The sequence below is a fragment of the Acinonyx jubatus genome, chromosome D1, assembly GCF_027475565.1.
Source record: "Acinonyx jubatus isolate Ajub_Pintada_27869175 chromosome D1, VMU_Ajub_asm_v1.0, whole genome shotgun sequence".
NCBI classification, from domain to species: Eukaryota; Metazoa; Chordata; class Mammalia; order Carnivora; family Felidae; genus Acinonyx; species Acinonyx jubatus.
In genome coordinates, this window is record NC_069390.1 from 7,605,835 (window position 1) to 7,624,599 (window position 18,765).

General features: G+C 58.0%; 1 protein-coding gene across 30 annotated transcripts in view; it reads left to right on the forward strand.

The window, feature by feature from the left end:
- The window catches only part of NRXN2 (neurexin 2), a 108,200-nt gene that overhangs the window by 18,253 nt on the left and 71,182 nt on the right, over positions 1-18,765 (forward strand). For 19 of the 30 annotated variants that reach the window (XM_027045829.2, XM_053202969.1, XM_027045834.2 and 16 more), the window contains exons 3-6: positions 4,026-4,043; positions 10,559-10,588; positions 12,921-12,992; positions 17,349-17,650. In XM_027045829.2, the coding sequence (XP_026901630.2) occupies positions 4,026-4,043; positions 10,559-10,588; positions 12,921-12,992; positions 17,349-17,650 (422 nt within the window). The remainder of the gene's footprint in view (positions 1-4,025; positions 4,044-10,558; positions 10,589-12,920; positions 12,993-17,348; positions 17,651-18,765) is intronic. The other 11 variants (XM_027045839.2, XM_027045821.2, XM_027045824.2 and 8 more) reach the window with 5 other exon arrangements.

Consider the following 18,765-nt stretch of genomic DNA (forward strand, 5'->3'; position numbering starts at 1 on the left):
GATCTCACAGTTCGTGTGTTGGAGCCCCGCATCCTGCTCCCCGCCCCCCCCCCCCCCCCCCCCCCCGCCCCGCCACCAGAGCAGAGCCTGCTTGGAATTCTCTTTCTCCTCTCTGCCCCTCCCCCCCACCTCCCACTCCCCCTCTTTGTGTGCACTCTCTCTCTCTCTCTCTCTCTCTCTCTCCACGTAAATCAACTTAAAAAAATTTTTTAAAAGGGGCGCCTGGGTGGCTCAGTCAGTGAAGCATCCAACTTCAGCTCAGGTCATGATCTTGGGGTTTGTGGGTTCAAGCCCCACCTCGGGCTCTCCGCTGTCAGCATGGAGCTGGCTTTAGATTCTCTGCCCCTCCTCCGCTCACACGCTCTTCCTCTCTCTCTGTCTCAAAAATAAATATTTAAAAAAATTGAGAAGAGGGTGGCAAAAAAAAAAAAAAAAAAAAAAAAAAAAAGAGGCGTGGCTAGCCTTGACTGGGAGGTCAGTTGGGACCAGAAACAGAGGTGTAACTGACCTGGTCTTAGAGCAAGAGTTGGCTTTCTCAGGCAGCTGAGGGTGACGGGAGTCGGCATAGAGAATGGCGTTTGAAGCCGAGGGAACGGTACGTGCAGAAATGTGGCACATTAGGGAAATGGACAGCCGTGGGTGGGGCTGGAGCCCGGACTGCTGCAGGAAAGGAGGTGGGAGGGAGGCATGGCTCACCTTTGCATGTACTTTCCTGAGAACACTGGACTGTACCCTGGAGGCATTAGGAAGCCTTGGAGGTTTTTTTATTTTTTATGTTTTTTAATGTTTATTTATTTTTGAGAGGGGGTGAAGAGAGAGAGAGAGAGAGAGAGAGAGACACCAACGGGAGAGGGGCGGAGAGAGGGGGAGACACAGAATCGGAAGCAGGCTCCGACAGCACAGAGCCCGACGCGGGGCTCGCACTCACAGGCGGTGAGATCATGACCTGAGCCGAAGTCAGACACTTCACCGACTGAGCCACCCAGGCGCCCCAGCCTTGGAGGGTTTTAAGCAGGGTTGTGACTTGGTTGGACCACTGTGGTTTGCAGACTATGAATTGTAGGGGAAAAGACTGGCTGTAGGGGGAGATCATTTAAGAGGCTTGTTAATGTTCCGAGGGGAGGCTCTGAGGGGGGGTCTGGACTTGGGGGTGTAGGGGGATGGAGGGATGAAAAACACTTCTAAGGTTTTAGAAGGTGGAAGTGACAGGACCGGGCGATTGGTATGACAAAAGGGCAAGGCTGATTTCTGGGTGCCTACCTTGATCAGGGAGACCAACCAGGGGGAAGCTCCGTTGCAGGAAACCAGGGGTGAAGGGTGAGGGCGTGGGCTATGATGACCTAGGAGCGCAGTGATCAAAGTCAAAGGTGATTTTGTGCTGCGGGGCGCGCTTCCCTTTCTGCTCACAGGAGTAGGTACTACACCAAGCTCCTGAGATCGCTGTGGGGCTGATGTGTGAGATGCATGTTGAGGGTCATGGGCACTTGGGCACTTAGCTAACTAACGGCGTCTCGAGCCTGGCAGAGCGGGGGGCACATGCTGGGTGCTCAAGGAGTGTTGGCTGAAGGCAGTGCCTTTGCCAGATGCAGGGGAATGGGCACTTTGTGGCGGGGGTGGAGACAGGCATGGCTTTGGCGCTTGGAGGTCGGGGAGCTGTCTGAGTAACCTCTGAGCAGACAGATGGGGACGCCGATCTGGCATCCAGGGAAGAAGCCCAATCTGCAAACACAGGTTTGGGAGTCCTTAAGCCACGGAAGCGAGCTCTGGCCAAGGAGGGCAGGGGGCAGGGAGGAGCATGGAGGGCGCAGGACTGAGCCTGGAGGGGTCCGTGATGGCAGGCAAGGGACACAGGTGAATCAGCAGATAGCAAAGAGCAGCAGAGCTGGAGAGGTCAATGGGTCTCTCGGAAGCCAGGAGAGGGAAGACATGGGCAGCCAGCAGGCCAAGCTTGGTCACCGCACCTTCCGGAGCCTGGCACGACGACCCACGTTTGCGGCAGGTGGGAATACTCTTTGAAATACCAGCCATGTTGGAGTATCTCGAAATCACCGGGCCTCCTTGTTTGTACGGGTGCTGGGGAGACACTGGCACTGACTGACCAGGGCCTTAACCCACGGGTTCCAAGGGGATCCAGGGGTTCTCCCGGCGGCCCCTCTCTAGCCCAGCATCACCCCCTGCCATAAATGCGACGTGTTGCAGTTTATTTAAGAAAATCGTGGTATACACAGCCATTGGGGGATGCCGCTGGCAGGTAAAAAAAGAAGGTCTGTGTCTGTGACCCACGTAGATACGTAAAGGCGCATGTGTGTGTGGGGGTTTAGCAGATGGAGAGAGGTGGGTCGACAGACAGAAAAAGAGACAGCTGTGCTCATCACCGGGCATGAGTCTTTAGCCAGCGGAGGAGTGTGGGGTGCAGTGGTGGTGCATGCATCTAATATTAGGTATTAGATCACTGTGTGGGTATTGATTCTGCGTTCAGCCTGTGTGTGTATATTATGGAGGGGGTAGAAGGTCTGATAATCGACAGTGTGTGTGTGTTTCTGGAGTATGGCTAACCCCCTAAGAACGAATGAGCAAATAACACAAAATGATGTCGGAGGGAGGAGACCGTGTGCGCACGCGGGCGTGGGTGTGCACCGAACGGCTGTTGGTGTGTTTGCGTGCGTGTCTTGGGGCCTACATGCATGTGTGCACGTGTGTGTTTCCCTGCTGGGTCTGTATTTTTTCATTAAAAAATGTTTATTTTATTATTATTATTTTTTAGTGTTTATTTATTATTGAGAGACAGAGCATGAGCAGGGGAGGGACAGAGAGAGGGGGAGACGCAGAATCCGAAGCAGGCTCCAGGCTCCGAGCCGTCAGCACAGAGCCCGACGCGGGGCTCGAACTCAGGAACCGCGAGATCATGACCTGAGCCGAAGTCGGAGCTCAACCGACTGAGCCCCCCAGGCGCCCCTGGGTCTGTATATTCGTAGGTTGTGCAGATTCTCTTCCCACCTGCGGCTTCAGTAGGTGGGCCCTGAGAAATGTCTGGAGACGGGCTGGGGGGGGGGCACAGCCCCCCACAGAGCAGGCCAGAGCCCCGCCTACTCGAGGAGTTGCAGCCTAATTGAAGCAACTGCATCTCCCCTCTCCCCCTTCTACCCTCTCTTGACCCATTTGGTGCACTTCAGGGCCAGGCCCAGGCGGACCCCTAATAAGGTGCGACGTAACTTAGGGATGGGCCCGCTGCAATGGGACCCCGTCCCACCCCTGAAGTGGCCCATCCAGCCCTGGGGGGCACTTCACTTCACCCAGCTGTTTTTCCTAGAATCACAGAACCCGAGCCACAGGGGCCGCAGAAACGATGTGGTCCATGTCTGTCATGTTTACGGAAGAGGGACCGGTAGTAGCTCAGGGAGGTTAAGTGACTGGAGTCACACAGCCCTTGGAGGCCAAACTGTGTTTTGTGACTGCGTGTGGGTGACTGTTCTCCCCGGGTGGGTGGCGGGGTGGTGGTTGGGTCTGGGTGTGCAAAGGCCTCGAGGGTGAGTTGCGTGAGAGATTATATGCGTCTCTGGATCGCTAAGTACCTATGTGTGTCAGTGTGTCACTGAGTGTGCGCGTGTCCCCATCTGTCTCTGAGCCACAGTGGAAGGCAGGGGAGGAGCTGTGCCTGGGAGAGTCAAGACTGCCTGACTGCTGCGCCTGGTTCTGCCTCTGATTCTCCATGTGACCTTGAGCCCTCATTTCCCTGCCCCGGGCCTCAGTTTCCGGAAATGCACCATGAGACGTGGGTCCTCCTGGACCGTGTGACCCTGTGTGTGAGGCACTGACTCAGGGAACAGCTCTGTCTCTATGTTGTCCCTAGCAGAGCCTTCCGGCGTGGGTGACTTGTGTCAGGGCCTCAGGGAGGGACGGCGGGGCACCGGGACCTTGAACTCATCCCTCCCCTTGAGACCCCGTCCTCGGCACCCTCACTAACTAGCCTTCCCTTTTTCTCTCTCTCTCTGCCTCACCCTTTCCTGACCCTCGCTGACTTACAGAGGAGCACCCCATGGAAGGTGAGTGATGCTTTCTGGTCACTGGGGTGGCGGATCGATCCCCGTGCGGGCTTGTGCCAGGCTGTGTCGTTGGCCACCTGTGGGCTCCCTCTCCTGCCCATGGTTGGGGCCCCTTGGGGAAGGGTGTCTGGGTGTCCTCTCGGCTCCCTCAGCCCCGCCCCTTGCCTGTTCCCTCTTTATTGCTTTGCTGGGGAAAACTGCCGGGCAGAGGGCAGGCCCTTGCACTCCCAGTCTTCGGGGCCAGGCTGCGACTGGCGACTCTTCTTAGGGAGGAGACTGGAGTGAGGGTGAGGGGAGGGGACTGGAGGAGTGAGAAGTGAGTGAGGGGGCACCCTTTTGCCCAACCCCGCTGAGGAGGCTTAAGAGGGCCATGCAGCGGGGGGGGCCGGGGGGGGGCAGTGCTCACGTACAGTCTGCTCTGGGCTCTGAAGAATGCAGGCAGGGGCGGGGGCCCGGGTCCCCGGGGCAGCAGGTGTAGGTGGGTGGCAGCTTCTCTGCCCTGATTGACACTGGGGCAGGCCCCTGGCCCCTGGCCCCTGCCCCACGGGGCCGGTAGGTAGGGGCGGTCTGCTTCTTCCTTCAGCCCAGGCCGAGGGCAAGGGCAAGGGCAAGGGCCGGAGTGTGCCTCTCTTCGGAGTCCCTCTGTCCATTCTTTCCCTGTCTTTTGTTTTGCCTTCTCTCTCTCTCTCTCTCTCTGGTTTCTATATTTACTTTTCTTTTTCACTAGGGCTCTGTCCCTGGACCTCTTTCTTTGGCTCTGCCGGTCCCCAGGCTCTCTCTGGGCTCCTGTCATTCTCTGAACCTTCCCCTCTTGCTGTGGTTTTCCCTGGCCCTTTCCCGCCTCGGGGGTGGACTAGATCAGCGAGAGGGGAAGATCACGTGGGATGGGGGGCAGGGGCGCGGGGGCGCCCACATGGCCACCGTAGAGAGGGCAGGTGGCAAGGTGTCCCATGCGCGTTTCCTGGAGAAGCAAGAAGCAAGTGGCAGGTGGGAGGGATGCAGCAGCTCTAGGCTGAGAGCTCCCTGGGCCTGGGCTCTGGTGTGGGAGGAGCAGGGGGAGCACCCAGGATGCAGGAGTCCTGGGCAAGAAAGAAGGGAAGTACTTTGGGCTTGAGTGTGGGCTGGAACCCCTTTTTCCTTGTGGGGTCCGCGGTTCGGCTTGTCTCTTACTGATAGATGCCTCTTCTCCTTGGAAGTCTTCAGTTTCCCTGGTCCCGGTAGGCAGGCACCCATCTGTGTGTATGTGTGTGTGTGTGTGTGTGTGTGTGTGAGAGAGAGAGTGCATGTGTGAGAGACAGTGTGTGTGTATCTGCATGCACATGTGAGTGAGAGTGTATCTGTGTGCATTGTGAGTGTGGATGTGTGTGAACATGTGTGTATACATGTGTGAGAGTGTATATGTGTCATATGTATGAGAGAATGTATGTGTATGTGTGTGCAGGTGTGTGTGTGTGAGAGTGTGTATATGTGTCACGTGTGTGAGAGTGTATGTGTGTGCAGGTGCGTGAGAGTGTGTGTATATGTGTCGTGTGTGAGGGAGTGTGTATGTATACAGGTGCCTGTATGAGTGTGTGTGTGTGCACATGCGTGTGTGAGAGAGTGTGTATGTGTGTGGGTGCATGTGTGAATGTGTATATGTGTCACATGTGTGAATATGTGTGTGCAGGTGTGTGAGAGTGTGTGTATATGTGTCACATGCGTGAGAGTGTGTGTGCAGGTGCATGCGTGAGAGTGTGTATGTGTGCCACATGTGTGAAAGTGTATGCATATGTGTGTGCATGTGTGTCACATGTGTATGTGTGTAGGTGCGCGTGAGAGTGTATCTGTGCACATGCATGTGTGCAGGTGCGTATGAGAATGTGTGTACATGTGTGCACATGTATGAGGGAGTGTATGTGTACAGGTGCATGTATGAGAGTGTGTATGTGTGCACGTGCGTGTGTGAGAGTGTGTCATATGTGTGAGTGTGTATGTGTGTGCGTGCAGATGCATATGTGTGTCACGTGTGAGCGTGTATGTGCCATGTATGAGAGTGTATGCGTGCGTGTATGCACGTGTGTGTTACGTGTGTGTGTGTGCAGGTGCATGTGAGAGTGTATCTGTGCACATGTGTGTGAGAGAATGTGTACATGTGTGCACATGTGAGTGTGTGTGCACGTGTGAGAGAGTGTGTGTGCAGGTGCATGTGTCATGTGTGTGTATGTGTGTAGGTGCGTGTGTCAGTGTGTATGTGCCATGTGTGAGAGTGCATGCATGCGTGTGTGCACGTGTGTGTCGCGTGTGTATGTGTGTGCAGGTGCGTGTGAGAGAGTGTATCTGCACATGTGTGTGCAGGTGCGTGTGAGAATGTGTACATGTGTGCACATGTGAGTGTATGTGTGTACACGTGTGAGAGTGTGTCACATGTGTGAGAGAGTGTGTGTGTGTGCAGGTGCATGTGTGTGTGTGCCACGTGTGTGAGAATGTAGTATGTGGGTGTGCGTGTGTGAGAGTGTGCATCACGTGTGTGCGCAGGTGCGTGTGAGTGTATCTGTATGTGCTTGTATGAGTATATACAGGTGCGTGTGTGAGAATGTATGTACATGTGTGCACATGTGCGAGGGAGTGTGTATGTGTGCAAGTGCATGTATGAGAGTGTATGTGTGCATGTGCATGTGTGAGAATGTGTGCATGTGTATGTGTGTGCAGGTGCGTATGTGTGAGTGTGTACGTGTGCCACGTGTGTGTGTGCATGTGCGTATGTGTGAGTGTATGTGTGCCAAGTGTGTGTGTGTGCAGGTGCATGTGTGAGAGTGTATCTGTGCACGTGCATGTGTGAGTGTGTGTGCAGGTGCATGGGCGAGAATGTGTGTACAGGTGTGCATTGGGTGAGGGAGTGTGTATGTGTGCAGGTGCATGTATGAGAGAGTGCATGTGTGTGCGTGTGCAAGTGTGTGCACGTGCGTGTGAGAGTGTGTGTACGCACACGTGCTCATAGGACTCTCCTGCTCTGTTGTGCCCGCATGCCCCCGTGCACGTCTGTGCATACGTGCTTGGGCACATGTGCCCGAGTGTGTGTGGAGGTGTGCGCGCCTGTGTCATCGTGGCCCACGTCTCTGTGTGCCTCTGTAGGAGAGTCTGCATCTGCGTCCGCATCTCTGTGTCAGTGTTTATTTACCTCTGTGCGTGAGACAGAGAGAGTCTGTGTGTCTGGGTGGACGCAGCCTTCTGAGGGCTGGAGATAAGATTCAGTGCTGATGTGACTTTTACTTGCTCTTGATGTCATGTCTCCTCTGGAACAAAGGGAGAGAGGAGGGAGGAAGGGGAGGCGGGGGGCGAGCCTGAAGGGAGAGGCTTGTGGGGAGGAAGAAGGGGGCAGAGAGATGGGAGGAAGGAGGAGGTAAGTAGAGGCAGGAAGAGGAAGCGGGAGCGGACGGAGGGGCAGAAAGGAGAGAACTGGGGAGGGGAAAACAACCAGGCCATGGAAGAAAGCAGGAGGGCTGCTGGGGAGAGGTGACGGAGCCAGGAGGGGACAGAAAAGGGAATGGTTCTCTTCCAAGCATGCAGGACCAACAGGGACAAGAAGGGAAGCTGGGTTTCGGGGACGGGTGGGGAACGAGACCCTTTGGACACCGCTGAGCCGTATCTTGGGAGCAGCATGGTGGCCTGCTGGTTTGGAGGTGCACAGCACGTGCCCACACGCGCGCATGCACGCGTGTGTGTACACCTGGAGGTGTGGTGCATCTGTGTGTCTCTCTGTGACGTGTCTGCTTGTGTGTCTCTCGATCTTGTCCCCTGTAACCCTCTTCCTGCTGGTCCTCTTGGGCTTCTGGTAGGAGAGTAAGGAGGAGACTGAGTGGGGAGGTGTGGTTTTGGGGGCGGGGCTGGGACCTCCTCTGTGGCACAGTGCTCTGGATGTTGCAGTTCAGATCTTGGGGTCCCCCGTGGCTTCACCCTCTTTTCCCGACCCCCAGCGCTGTGCCTCGGGCCTAGCTTTCTCCTAGGAACCCAGTCACAGGGCTGGGGCTGCTCCCCAGCCCCTGACAGCAGCTCCTTTTGGGGAGCCTGGCTGCCCCTCCTCCTTTCTCCCCAGCCTCCTGTAGCGGGGAGAGAGGACGCAGAAGCAGCCAGATAAAGTGCCCTAGGAAAGGACCCTTGGTAATGCCATCCGTCACTGCCAGCCTCTTCTCCAGGGGTGGGAGGAGGGGCTGACGCCACAGGTGGATGTGGGGAGGGGCTTACCCAGGCGGGGTGGGCAGGAGGAAGGAGCAGGGATTTCAGGCCTGGGGGACTGAGGGCGGGTCCAAGGGAGTGACAGTAGGCGTCAGGGAGAGCACCCTCAGGCCGGGCTGGGCTGAGCCGTGGGGAGCCCGGGCAGGGAACCGGCCTCCCCTTCACCAACATGGCTGGTGCTGTCACGCCTGAGGGAGCTGAGCAGCTGGTTGCCGTGGTGACAGAGGGAGAGTGCTGCATGCTAATGAGGCTGCCTAGGAGCTGGGCAGTGGAAGGGTCTGCCAGGGGAGAGATGTGGCTCCCTCCCCACCCCCTCCCTGCCCCCTATGAGCAGTAGCACAGGCCCGCGGGGGACAGAGGGCCAGTCATAGGGCACCCAGCTCCCGCGCCTCGATTTCCAAGGATGGGAGCCTGCAGGCAAGGTTATTTCTGCCAGGAAGAGCTGGCTGAAGGTTTAAGGCTCTGGGTGTCGCTCCTGGATTTATGGGTAGACGCGGGTAGATCTTGGGGAAAGTTTGTGGCGGGGGAGGGGGGCATTCAGAGCAAGGAGTACGACTGAGTCCAAATGCTTGGTCCTTCCCTTCCGCAGCTGCGGCCCCTCCCCCCACTGGCCTAGCCGCAGAGGTGGGGAGGGACCCCGGCCTTTCCCCCAAGAGAGGAGAAGGGGGCACTGTGAGCCTCTGCCCACGTCTTCTGCAGGGCCAGGCCTTTGACCACTGGCCACCCCCTTCCCAACCTCCTGGCTGCCTTTCCTCTTGGAGCAGAGACATCCTGGGCTCAGCTTCATCTCAGAGGAACCTGGAGTTCTCTACCTCGATCATACCACCCGGGCCTGGCCTTTTGTCCCTAGGGCCACCATTGCACAGCACTGGGATGGTTTTCAAGGGCTGTTCCTCCCCCACCCTTGTGGCTAGATACCTGGGATGCAGGGTGGCGGGGAGGGGGTTCCTCAGCTTTGCTGTGGGACCTGGTGCTTCCAACCTCGCTGGCACAGGGCTTTCCGTGGCCGGTGTTCTCTGGGGCCTAGGGTGCTGGTCCAATGGGCCAGAGTCTTTCCCCCTAAGGTTTAGGAAGGCCCAGATCAGGGCTAGACCAGGCTTTTTCAAAGGGCCGAGGTAACCCTGGAAAAAAACCCCAGCCCGTCTTGCCCTCGGTCTTGAATATAGGGCTTCTGTTTTCCATTTTCAAAATTCAGCTTTTGGCTCATCTCAGAGGGGCCCGGGCCAGAGAAAGGGGGTCCGTAGAGTCAACTTGACCTCTCAGAGAGCTGGACCTCCTGCCCGTGGGCCTCGCCTGGCCTCTTTGGTTCTTGCTGTCCCAGAGTGCTGGCCCTAGTCTCCTGGTCCTCCTTATGGAAGGATCTGAGCTCCCCATCTTTACTTCAACGTCTCCCTTTCTCCTATCTGCTTCTGCTCCAACTCTGTCCTCCCCAGCCGAGCCCCGCTTTCCTCGTAGAATCCAGGAACACAGCAATCCATATGGAGATTTTTGGGGGGGGGGCAGCTGGGAGTTCTGGACCTGGACAGATGCCTTTCCAAAGCCCCTTTGGGGGGAGATTCCTCCTAGGCCCAGGCTCCACACACCCCAGCCCACTTTCTCTGCCAGGCTCACAGGGGTAAGGGCATGGGGTGGGGGTGGGGTTGGAGGTCCTCCTTGCCCACTTAATCCCACGCTAACAGGACACTCTCTCTCTCTCCAGGTGGCTTTGATTTTTGTGTCGTGTTTTCTTTTCTCCTCCATCCGAATCGTTTTTTCTCGTTGACTGTTTTTTTTTCTCTCCGCCTCCCGGAAGAAAAAAAAAAAAGAAAAAAAGAAAAAGGAAAAAGCAACCCTCCCAGCCTCATGCTTCTCCTCCTTTTCCTTTTTTTTTTTTCCGGCAAGAAGAAAAAAAAGAAACCAAATCTCCTCTCCCCCCCTTGCAGTGACTCCCTGCCTGGACCCCCCCCACCCCCTCCGGTTCTGTCTGTACCCCATCACCCTCTCTGGTGCCCCCTTCTCTCTCTCTCTCTCTCTCTCTCTCTCTCCCCCCCGCCCCTCGTGCCCTCCACCCTCTGTTTCCGGCATCGGGCCCCTCTCCTCAGCTTCCGGGCTGAGGGCTTTCCCCCGATGTCTGTCACAAGTTAAAAAGGGTTTTTAAATTGTGGCAGCAAAAGCTTTTTTCTCCCCTCTCTCTGGCTGATTTTGATGACTTGTGTTTTCTTTGTTTCTTTCCCCTCTTCTTTCTTTCTTCTTCTTCTTCTTCTTCTTCTTCTTCTTCTTTTTTTTTTTTTCCTTTCTTTCTTTCTCTCCTTCCCCTTTCCAAGGTCCGGCTCACCTGACGTTAAACAGCGAAGGTATGGTTTGAAGTTCTGGTTTGGATTGGATTGGATTGGATTGCCCTCAACCTGCGCCTGGATTTTCTGTTCCTCCCCCTGTTCTCCTTCCCCGGCCTCCACCTGTCCTGCCTCCTTCCTGCCTTTCCTACCTGCTTCCTCTGTCACGTCTTTATGTTATGTTCCCCCGGGTGCTGGGGTGGGGGCGGGGGGGGGGGGCGGCCCCACCCCCCGTCTGTGCTCTCCCCTCCCCCCCACCTTCCCTGATGCGCTCCATCCACCCTCATCGCGCCTTGGTTTCTGACATCAAGAGATGTTTCAACTCCTGCCGTTGTCTCAAGTCGCCTCACCTTTTTGCGTTTTCCTGGTGGCGTATCTTCTTTTTTCCTTCTCATGGTGGTGTTTTATTTCCTTCCACTCATTCTGGTCATTCTTTCTTTTCTGCGGACCCAAATAAAAGAGAAAAAGCATGGGCCGGAGAAAGCCAATCGTAGGCAGCCTCCCTGGCCTCGCCCTGCTGCTGCGGGGATGTCCCCTCTCTCCACGGTGGCAGTGAGGAGGGAAGAGGCAGGGGAAATGGAGGGGCAGGGTGTCCCCTCTCCCACAGCTGTCCCACCGTCCACCCTCACCCACATCTCTTGACTCTGTTTGACAGATGAGGACATTCAGGCCCAGAGAGATGAGGTGACTTATTAGTGATTATGTGGCCTTTAGGTGGTGGTGCCATTGGGGCTGCTTCTTTATTTTTAGCCTCCCTTCAACCAAGTCCCTCCCATCTTTAAAAAGCATCTTTAAAAAGCAAAAAGCTTTGTTAAGCAAACCTGACAGCCCAGGGGTCCTGACTGCCGTCCTCCCAGTGCTGACCCCTCCCGGGTGTCCTCGTCATTGATTCTTGGGCTCAGGAATTGTAGACCCTTTTGCACCGCTCCCCATGCTGAGGGCAGAGCTCTGTGAGGCCTCATCTTCCATATGGGGTCTGTAGCCTGCAGGTGGGAGAGGCCTGCAGGATGAAGACTGGGCCGTAGGGAGAGACTCAGATCTGGAATTGGGGTTGGATTTAAAGTCTGGGAAGGTAGGAGCCTGAGATTCTTACAGGGATGTGAAGTTATGGCAACAACTGTGGAGAACGAAGACATCCCAAGGGGGTGGTCAGGACCTGGTCGGTTCGCTCACATCCTTCTTGCCTCTCAAGGCCTGGCTCTGGGGGTGCTGGCTGTGGCTCACCTTTGTCATAGAGAAAGACCTGGAGCATCCAGAACCCTGCGCCCGCCCCTGAAGGGCCCACGGCTCAGGCGTTATTCTAGCTTTTAGTTCTGGGGATTTGGGGTTGAGGTGGAATGGGGGCTCAGACACGGACTTTTCAACTCCATTCTTGAGTTCCCCTCCAGAAGGCATTCTGTGGGGTCTGGCAATAGGCGTGGGCACCTGGGAGCCAGACGCTGAGTGCACTAGTCACTGGCAGGGGTGGGTGGAGAGCGCGAGCCAGCCTGGAACCCAGATGTGGTGACATGTGCCCGCAGGGGCCTTTGGAGAGGAGGCCCAGGGGTTGATGAGCCCATGGGGGGAAGTGGGAAGCCATCCCTGAGAAAGGCCTTCCCCATGCATGTGATGAGTCCAGCCAGGCAGAACCCCTTTCGGTGTGCCTAGCCCTGCTGGAGACACGATTTCAAGGGACACAGAGCAAACAGAAATGGTGGCCCTGCCCCTGGGAAGCCCCATGACCTGGTCGGCAAAGAAGGGGACAGAGGTGACATTAAGAGCACTCACGAGTAAGAGAGCCAGGTGTAGACCAAAAGCCAGGTTAGCCTTGAGGATGGGCAGAGGACACAAGAGGTCTCCGGCGTGTGAATCCAGAAGGTTCTGGTGGAGGGGAGCCTGTGTCAGGCTTTTGCAGGAGTTGAAGAGCCGCAGCTCAGTCTCTGCAGGGGAAGTGCGATGAGCAAAGATGTGGAGTGGGGAGGAGAGGCAGGGAGAGGCAGGGAGAGGCTGCAGGTGGAGGCTGGGGCCTGCACAGTCCTGAGGGCTGGCCTGTTTGCACGTTCTTGGGACGAAGGAGCTCCTGAACCGGAACCGAAAATGGACACTCTTCCCTCCCCGTGGTCTTTCACCCCTGGGCAAAGGGCAGACCTTGGTGGCTGTGGGTCTCAGGGGTCTGTGGGGCTGATTCGGTTTGTCATCTGGCTCCTTCCCTAGAGGCCCTGAAGCAAGTGAGTCCCCAGAGCAGCACCCCTGCCCCACCGGTACCTCCAAGCAGGACCTCGGGCCCGGAGAGGGCCCTCCATCACCTCGAGGCTGGGGTGGGACTGGCTGGGTAGCCCCCCCCATGCCTGACTCCCCAATTCTGCTTCTCCAGTAGGGTCCTTACTGTTCTCCGAGGGGGGGGCCGGGAGAGGAGGAGCCGGCGATGTGCACCAGCCAACGAAAGGTCAGTGACCCTACGGTCCCCAGAGAGCCCAGCCCTTGCCCCTTGCAGAACTGCACTTCCTGGCGTTGGGGTGGGGGGGGAGGCAGCTGAGTCAACACAAGCGTGTCCCTTTGTACCGCGTCTGAGGTCCACGAAGACTGCTGGGCCTGCCTCTCTGGTGTAAAGGACCACAAACCTTCACTTTTCCCCCAAATCCCGGCCGTCCTAATGACCTTTTTCGAGGACAAAGAGATGTCTTTTTGTGACAGTTGTTCAGGCCCGTCCCTAGAAAGTACCTGTTTGTCTGGTAGAACGACGGGGAGGCAGGGTAAACCCCCCATTGAACCCTCAAGTTCTGGAAGCCTGCTAGGTGCCCGCCCAGGGGGATTCTGGTTAGGAGATGTGGCATTCATCTTATGCACGGGTCACCTAAGTGAGCCTTCACAACCTTCTGCGGAAGGGCTCGTTGCCCTTGGTTTACAGATGCAGAAACGGACGCTCGCCAACCCCCTGAAACCAACACGGGGCCTTTTAGCCTGTGTCAGGGCTACGGGTTTTAAGCTCCTTTTTCTGCCCCGAGCCTGCCTTTCTTAGAGTCTCTTTCCTAAGTAGTTTATGGGCAGTTAGCAACCGTCAAGGGGCTCCCGCGGGTGCCAAGCACTGGGGCTATCGAATCCCGCCTGCCTTCTATAGTACGTGCTGTTCTGTCGGCCTGGATTTCTGCCATCCCTGCTTTCTTCCCCAACTATCTGGTATCTCTTCCAGCCGACTCTTGACAAAGCAGCCAGGCCATCCACACTGGAAGCCTCCCCTGAACTCCCCAAGCAAACCCAGACACCGCTCGGTGTCCCCTTTGTCCACACATCCGTTTTATCGCTCGCCACCCTGCCTCCTAACTGTCACTTCACCTGTTTGCCTCTCCCAGCCGACTGAGCTCCCTGGGGACAGCGATTGGGGGTTTTCATTTGGACACCCTCCCCGGTGCTTCCACACAGCTCCTGGCACGTGCGTAGGCATGTGCTCGGCAAATTTATTTTCGATGGGTGAATGGTCTCTGTTCTCAAGGGGCTCACTGACATTCCAACGAATGGCTACAAGAAAGTGTGGTACATGTAAGGTGTAGGAAAAGTGCAGACTTCATCCAGAGGACTTAATTTATTCGTTGGTCTCGAGAGTAAGAGGCAGCTCGCGCGCGCGCGCGCACACACACACACACACACACACACACACACAGAGAAAGTTACACACCAGTGCAGGAGTCATTTGTTAGTCGAATAGTTTATAGTTTATGAAGCTTCATTCCATCTGTTCTCTTTCTAGATGCCACAGCAGCCCGCGAGGTAGGTCGGTGGTTAGCTCCTTTGTCCAGAGGAGAGAGCTGTGGCTTAGAGATCTGCCTTTTGGTCAAGGTCACCAAGCTGGTGGAAGAGGCAGCATTAGTGCCCAGGCCTTTTTTCTCACATCACACTTCCTCTCAAGGGAGCAGTACAAGATGTTACTAGGCAGTAAGTGCCAAATGAGCAGAACAGACAGCTGTAGTGCTGGAGAGTAGGGAGGGGCAGAAGGGGGCTGGAGACCTTCCCAGAGGAGGGCTCCGAGCTGGGCCTGGAAATGAGGCAGCTGCTCTGGTCCTCATGGCTCTTAGAAGTCCAGGACCACAACAACTGGTTTCTGGCCACATTCAGCTTGGCTGGGTGCACTTGGGCTCCGTAGTCCCTGACCATGGGAGGTGAACAAGTATCAGCCTTGACCCTCCCCCCCTTTCCTGTGCAAGGGGGGGCGGTGGAGGGTATGGGGAGCTGCGATTGTTTCTCTAGTGCTGCCGGGAGTTGTAGTTCCCTGGGTGGTGTGCGTGGGATGGTGGGGGAGAGCGCCCCCTGGTGCTTTGGGTCTGGCTCCTCTGAGCGCCCCGGGGCAGGGCAGTCCCCCAATCCTTACTGCGAGTGTCCTCCACCCCCTCTCCAGCGATCCCTTGAAGTTCTGCTTCCCTCCTCCCCATTCAGGGTCTGTCTCTGTCCTTCCCGCCATCTTTGGGCTGTCCTGTTCACCTTTGCTCTTGTCTATCCCTCTCCTCAAATTCTTTCCCTCTGTCTCTGGCTGCTCCAAGCCTCTTTCTGTCTCTGGGCCCGTCCGGGTCTCTGACGGCAACGGGAATTGGAGAACGCGTAGACTGCGGCTCCGCGACTGGCTTCGCCTCCTCTCCTAGGAGATCCGAGGCAGAGCCCAGAGGAATCAAGGGATGGCCTCGTTTCTTCATTTCGCCTTGGCAGCTGTGGTCCAGCCCCTGGCCCTCCTCTCTGGTCTCTTTTGTTCTGTCCCAATCACTTCTTCACGTGATTGTTCTATTCTTTCTTTCCGTTTGACTCTCCTTTGAATGATCGTTTGTTCCTTTGCTGCAAAGGTGAGGGAATGGGAGAGGAGGCCTGGCTTCTGGGAGGGACTAGGACGTGTGGCAAAGCCAAGGTCAAGCATGTTCCTTTCTCTGGTCCTCCGGCCCCCTGGCTCTGCCGGTGCCTGGGCAGCAGGCCTGGTTGCTATGGAAACGGCCAGGCCCCGAGAAAGCCTTGGCTTCCATTCCCTAGAGGTCCCTGTCCCCCTTTCCTTGCTGGCCCTCTTCCTTCCTGTCCCCTCCAGGCTTGCTCCTTGTCTTTAACCAGACTTCTCCTCTCCACCACCTCTTGCTCCCTCGGTGCTCCGAGCCGGCTCCCATTTCCCTTCTGTCCCCAACGGCCATCCTTCCCCCTCTCCGTGGCCTCCCTCTGCATCGCCCTTCTTCCTCACTGGCCCTTGCTGTCTTTGCTTGATTCCCTTTTGCTTCCTGGCCCTTCTTGCTGGAGCCCGAAGGTAGGCAGAGCGGGGTTCTGCCCGTGCCCCCACCAGCCTCGCTGCCCCGTGGCCTTAGGAAACCGGGCCTTGCCAGCTGCAGCGAGCGCGGTGCCAGGCTCTGGGGCAGCAGCTGGTGCCTTGGCATCCGGAGGCAGTGAGGACAGCCTCCGGGCAGCCTGCCCGGAGGGAGAGAAGCGGGGCTGTTGTGTGCTGGGGAAGGGCATCCGCAGAGAGTGCACCCGGGGAGCCGCGGCTTCCACACGTGGCGCTTGCCACCGTGGCCTGGCTCACGGGAGGGCAGGTGTCTTCTGAGGGCTGTGCGTGCGCCCCGGCCTTGCACCCTGCTCCTTCCTGGGCCTGGGGGCCTGTACTGAGAGCCCCCGCCCTCCATAGAGACTTTGTGCGGGCAGTCCTCACGCGCACCCACGCTGTGTGGTGAGCGGGACGAGCCATCACCGTGCCGCTGTCTGTTGGGGACAAGTGAGTCTCTGTTGTGGTCCAGGTCCTCTGCTCTGCCCTCGGCCCGTGTCCCCTTCTCGTCCCGCTTTGTGCGACTAGCTGGTGAAGGTGTCGGGCTACGACCCCAGCTTTCCTCCACAGGCTGTTGCTGTCCTGTCACTCGTCACCCACTTACTGAACGCTACAAATCCCTAAGGCCCTTTCGGTCATGTTGCTTCTGCTTGCCAAGTGCCCGCGGAGGGAGCCCCGTGTGGGGTGCTGGTGGGCACACGCGGACACACACATGCACGCACGCGTGCACAAACCCTAGCCACCTGCTGGCGCTCAGGGCTCCCACCTCTGCCCTCTGGGACGTCAGAGGCTCCCGCCTCGGGCCTGTCTGCGCCGCCCTCTCAGGCTGGACTAGAACACGGGGCTGGGGAAGATAACTGGCATGATGGCCGTCGGAACCAGCCACACCCGGTGGCCCACTGCTGCCCGGTGCACATCGCTGTCGCGTGCATCCCCTTCCCATGTGTCTTCCCAATGCCTTACCCCACCCCACCGCTTCCCCGTCCTCCTTTTCTGCTCCCTGTTGCCCAACAGGCCTGCCGGTCCCATCCCCCACGTGAGGCCTGCAACTGTCCTGGGGGCACTGAGAATGACCTTCACCAGACAGGAGGCAGGAGTGGGAGGTGGGCTGCACTCAGGAGACCCTCGGTGCCCCCCCCCCAACAGGGGAGGCGCTCCAGGGGGAAGTCGGGAGGCTCCCCTCTTTTCTCTTCCACATCCCTTTGTTAAAACCACGGAGGGGACGGAGAGTGGGCCGGGGAGGAGACAGCGAGAACGTCTGCTTTGCCTGCCCCGTGGCAGCTGAATTGTCAGCTGTCAGCGTGAGAGCCATTTAGCAGCCTCCCGCTTTGGAAATGGACACGGGGAAGTTGCTTTCTGACAGGAAAGACGGCTGGGTGCAGAGAGGAGGGTGAGCAGGCTGCGAAGGGGTGGGGGGAAGAGGGCCTGACGCCCGCGCCAGGGCTGCCGGAGGGGCAGGGGGAGGTCTGGCGCGCCCCACCCCACTCAGTCTCTCCCGTTTCCCCACGCCACGGCGTCCAGGCAAGGAGGAGTTTGTGGCGACCTTCAAAGGAAACGAGTTCTTCTGCTACGACCTGTCCCACAACCCCATCCAGAGCAGCACGGACGAGATCACGCTGGCCTTCCGCACCCTGCAGCGCAACGGGCTGATGTTGCACACGGGCAAGTCGGCCGACTATGTCAACCTGTCCCTCAAGTCCGGGGCCGTCTGGCTGGTCATCAACCTGGGCTCAGGAGCCTTCGAGGCCCTTGTGGAACCTGTCAACGGCAAGTTCAACGACAACGCCTGGCACGACGTCCGGGTCACCCGAAACCTGCGCCAGGTAGGGGGAGCAAGAAGAAGGCCGGGGGCAGGCTGTGTCTGGGGCCCAACGGGGGTGGGGACAGAAGGCAGCCTGGCACGGGGTCGTCGGGGGCCCGGCAGCCAGGTGTGGTTCTGGAGAAGTTCAAGGCTCGGGCTGTGAGGGTCTGGGAGCGCGGGGGCAGCGGGCAGGATGCAGGCACCAGGAAGCCAAGTTCAGGGGACGCCGCAGAGCTGCCGTGGGGCAGGAGCCTGACGGAAGGGGAAGGGTCTGGCTCACACCGGTGGGGTGGCTAGGGTTTCAAGGGCTGGGGGCTGAGAAGTCAGGTGACCTGGCAAGAGGGCCTTTCGGATTGGCCGAGTAGCTGTGGGTATCCTGACTCTAGGACCGCAAGGCGCAGATGAAAGCCTGGGGTAGTGTAGGGACAGGGTGTGGCTTGCCCTCAGGCAAGAGGCAGGGGCAGAGGCAGGGGTGTGGTGGCGAGGTAGAGGTGCAGCAGGTGTGAGGGAGCACACGCTCCGCCCCACCTCACTCTGGGCAGCACGCCCCTTTCTCCTCTCCCTCCCTGGCTGCCCCAGCAATCCGTGGCTACCTTGCCATGGTTCCCAGGCCCCTTGCAGGAGCCCAGACGGGACTCTCGGGTCAGCCTCTTGCAGGAGGGACGAGACTCTTCTCTGTGGTGTCTCCTCAGCCCTCGCTCCCAGACTGGCCGCTTGGCGAGGGCCTCAGTTCTGTCCTCTGAGTAGCGGCCTCTCCACCATTTCTAAGGCCCAGGGAGGCTAGAGCAGGTGAGGCCATGTCTCTGGCCTTGGCAGTGACCCCCCCCCCCCCGCCCCCGCCCCGGCCCAGCTTGTTTCCAGCCCTGACAAGCTCCTGCCTCGAGCAGAGCCCAAGCCAGACCCTTGTTGAGGGGTCCCTGTGTATCCAGGTGGTACCTGTCTCTACCTCCTGGCTCCTTTCTCTGTTCACTCAGGCAGGGCCCAGGGGGCCAGCCTCCCGCCGGTCCGTTTCTCTCGGGTTCACCACTTTGTCTCACAGCCTGTGGCAGGGAAGCGTCTTCCAGCTGCATTGCCAGCAGGCCGAGTGTCACCAGCAACGTGGAACGTCTCTGTCCCCGGAGGCACGGCTGCTGCCGG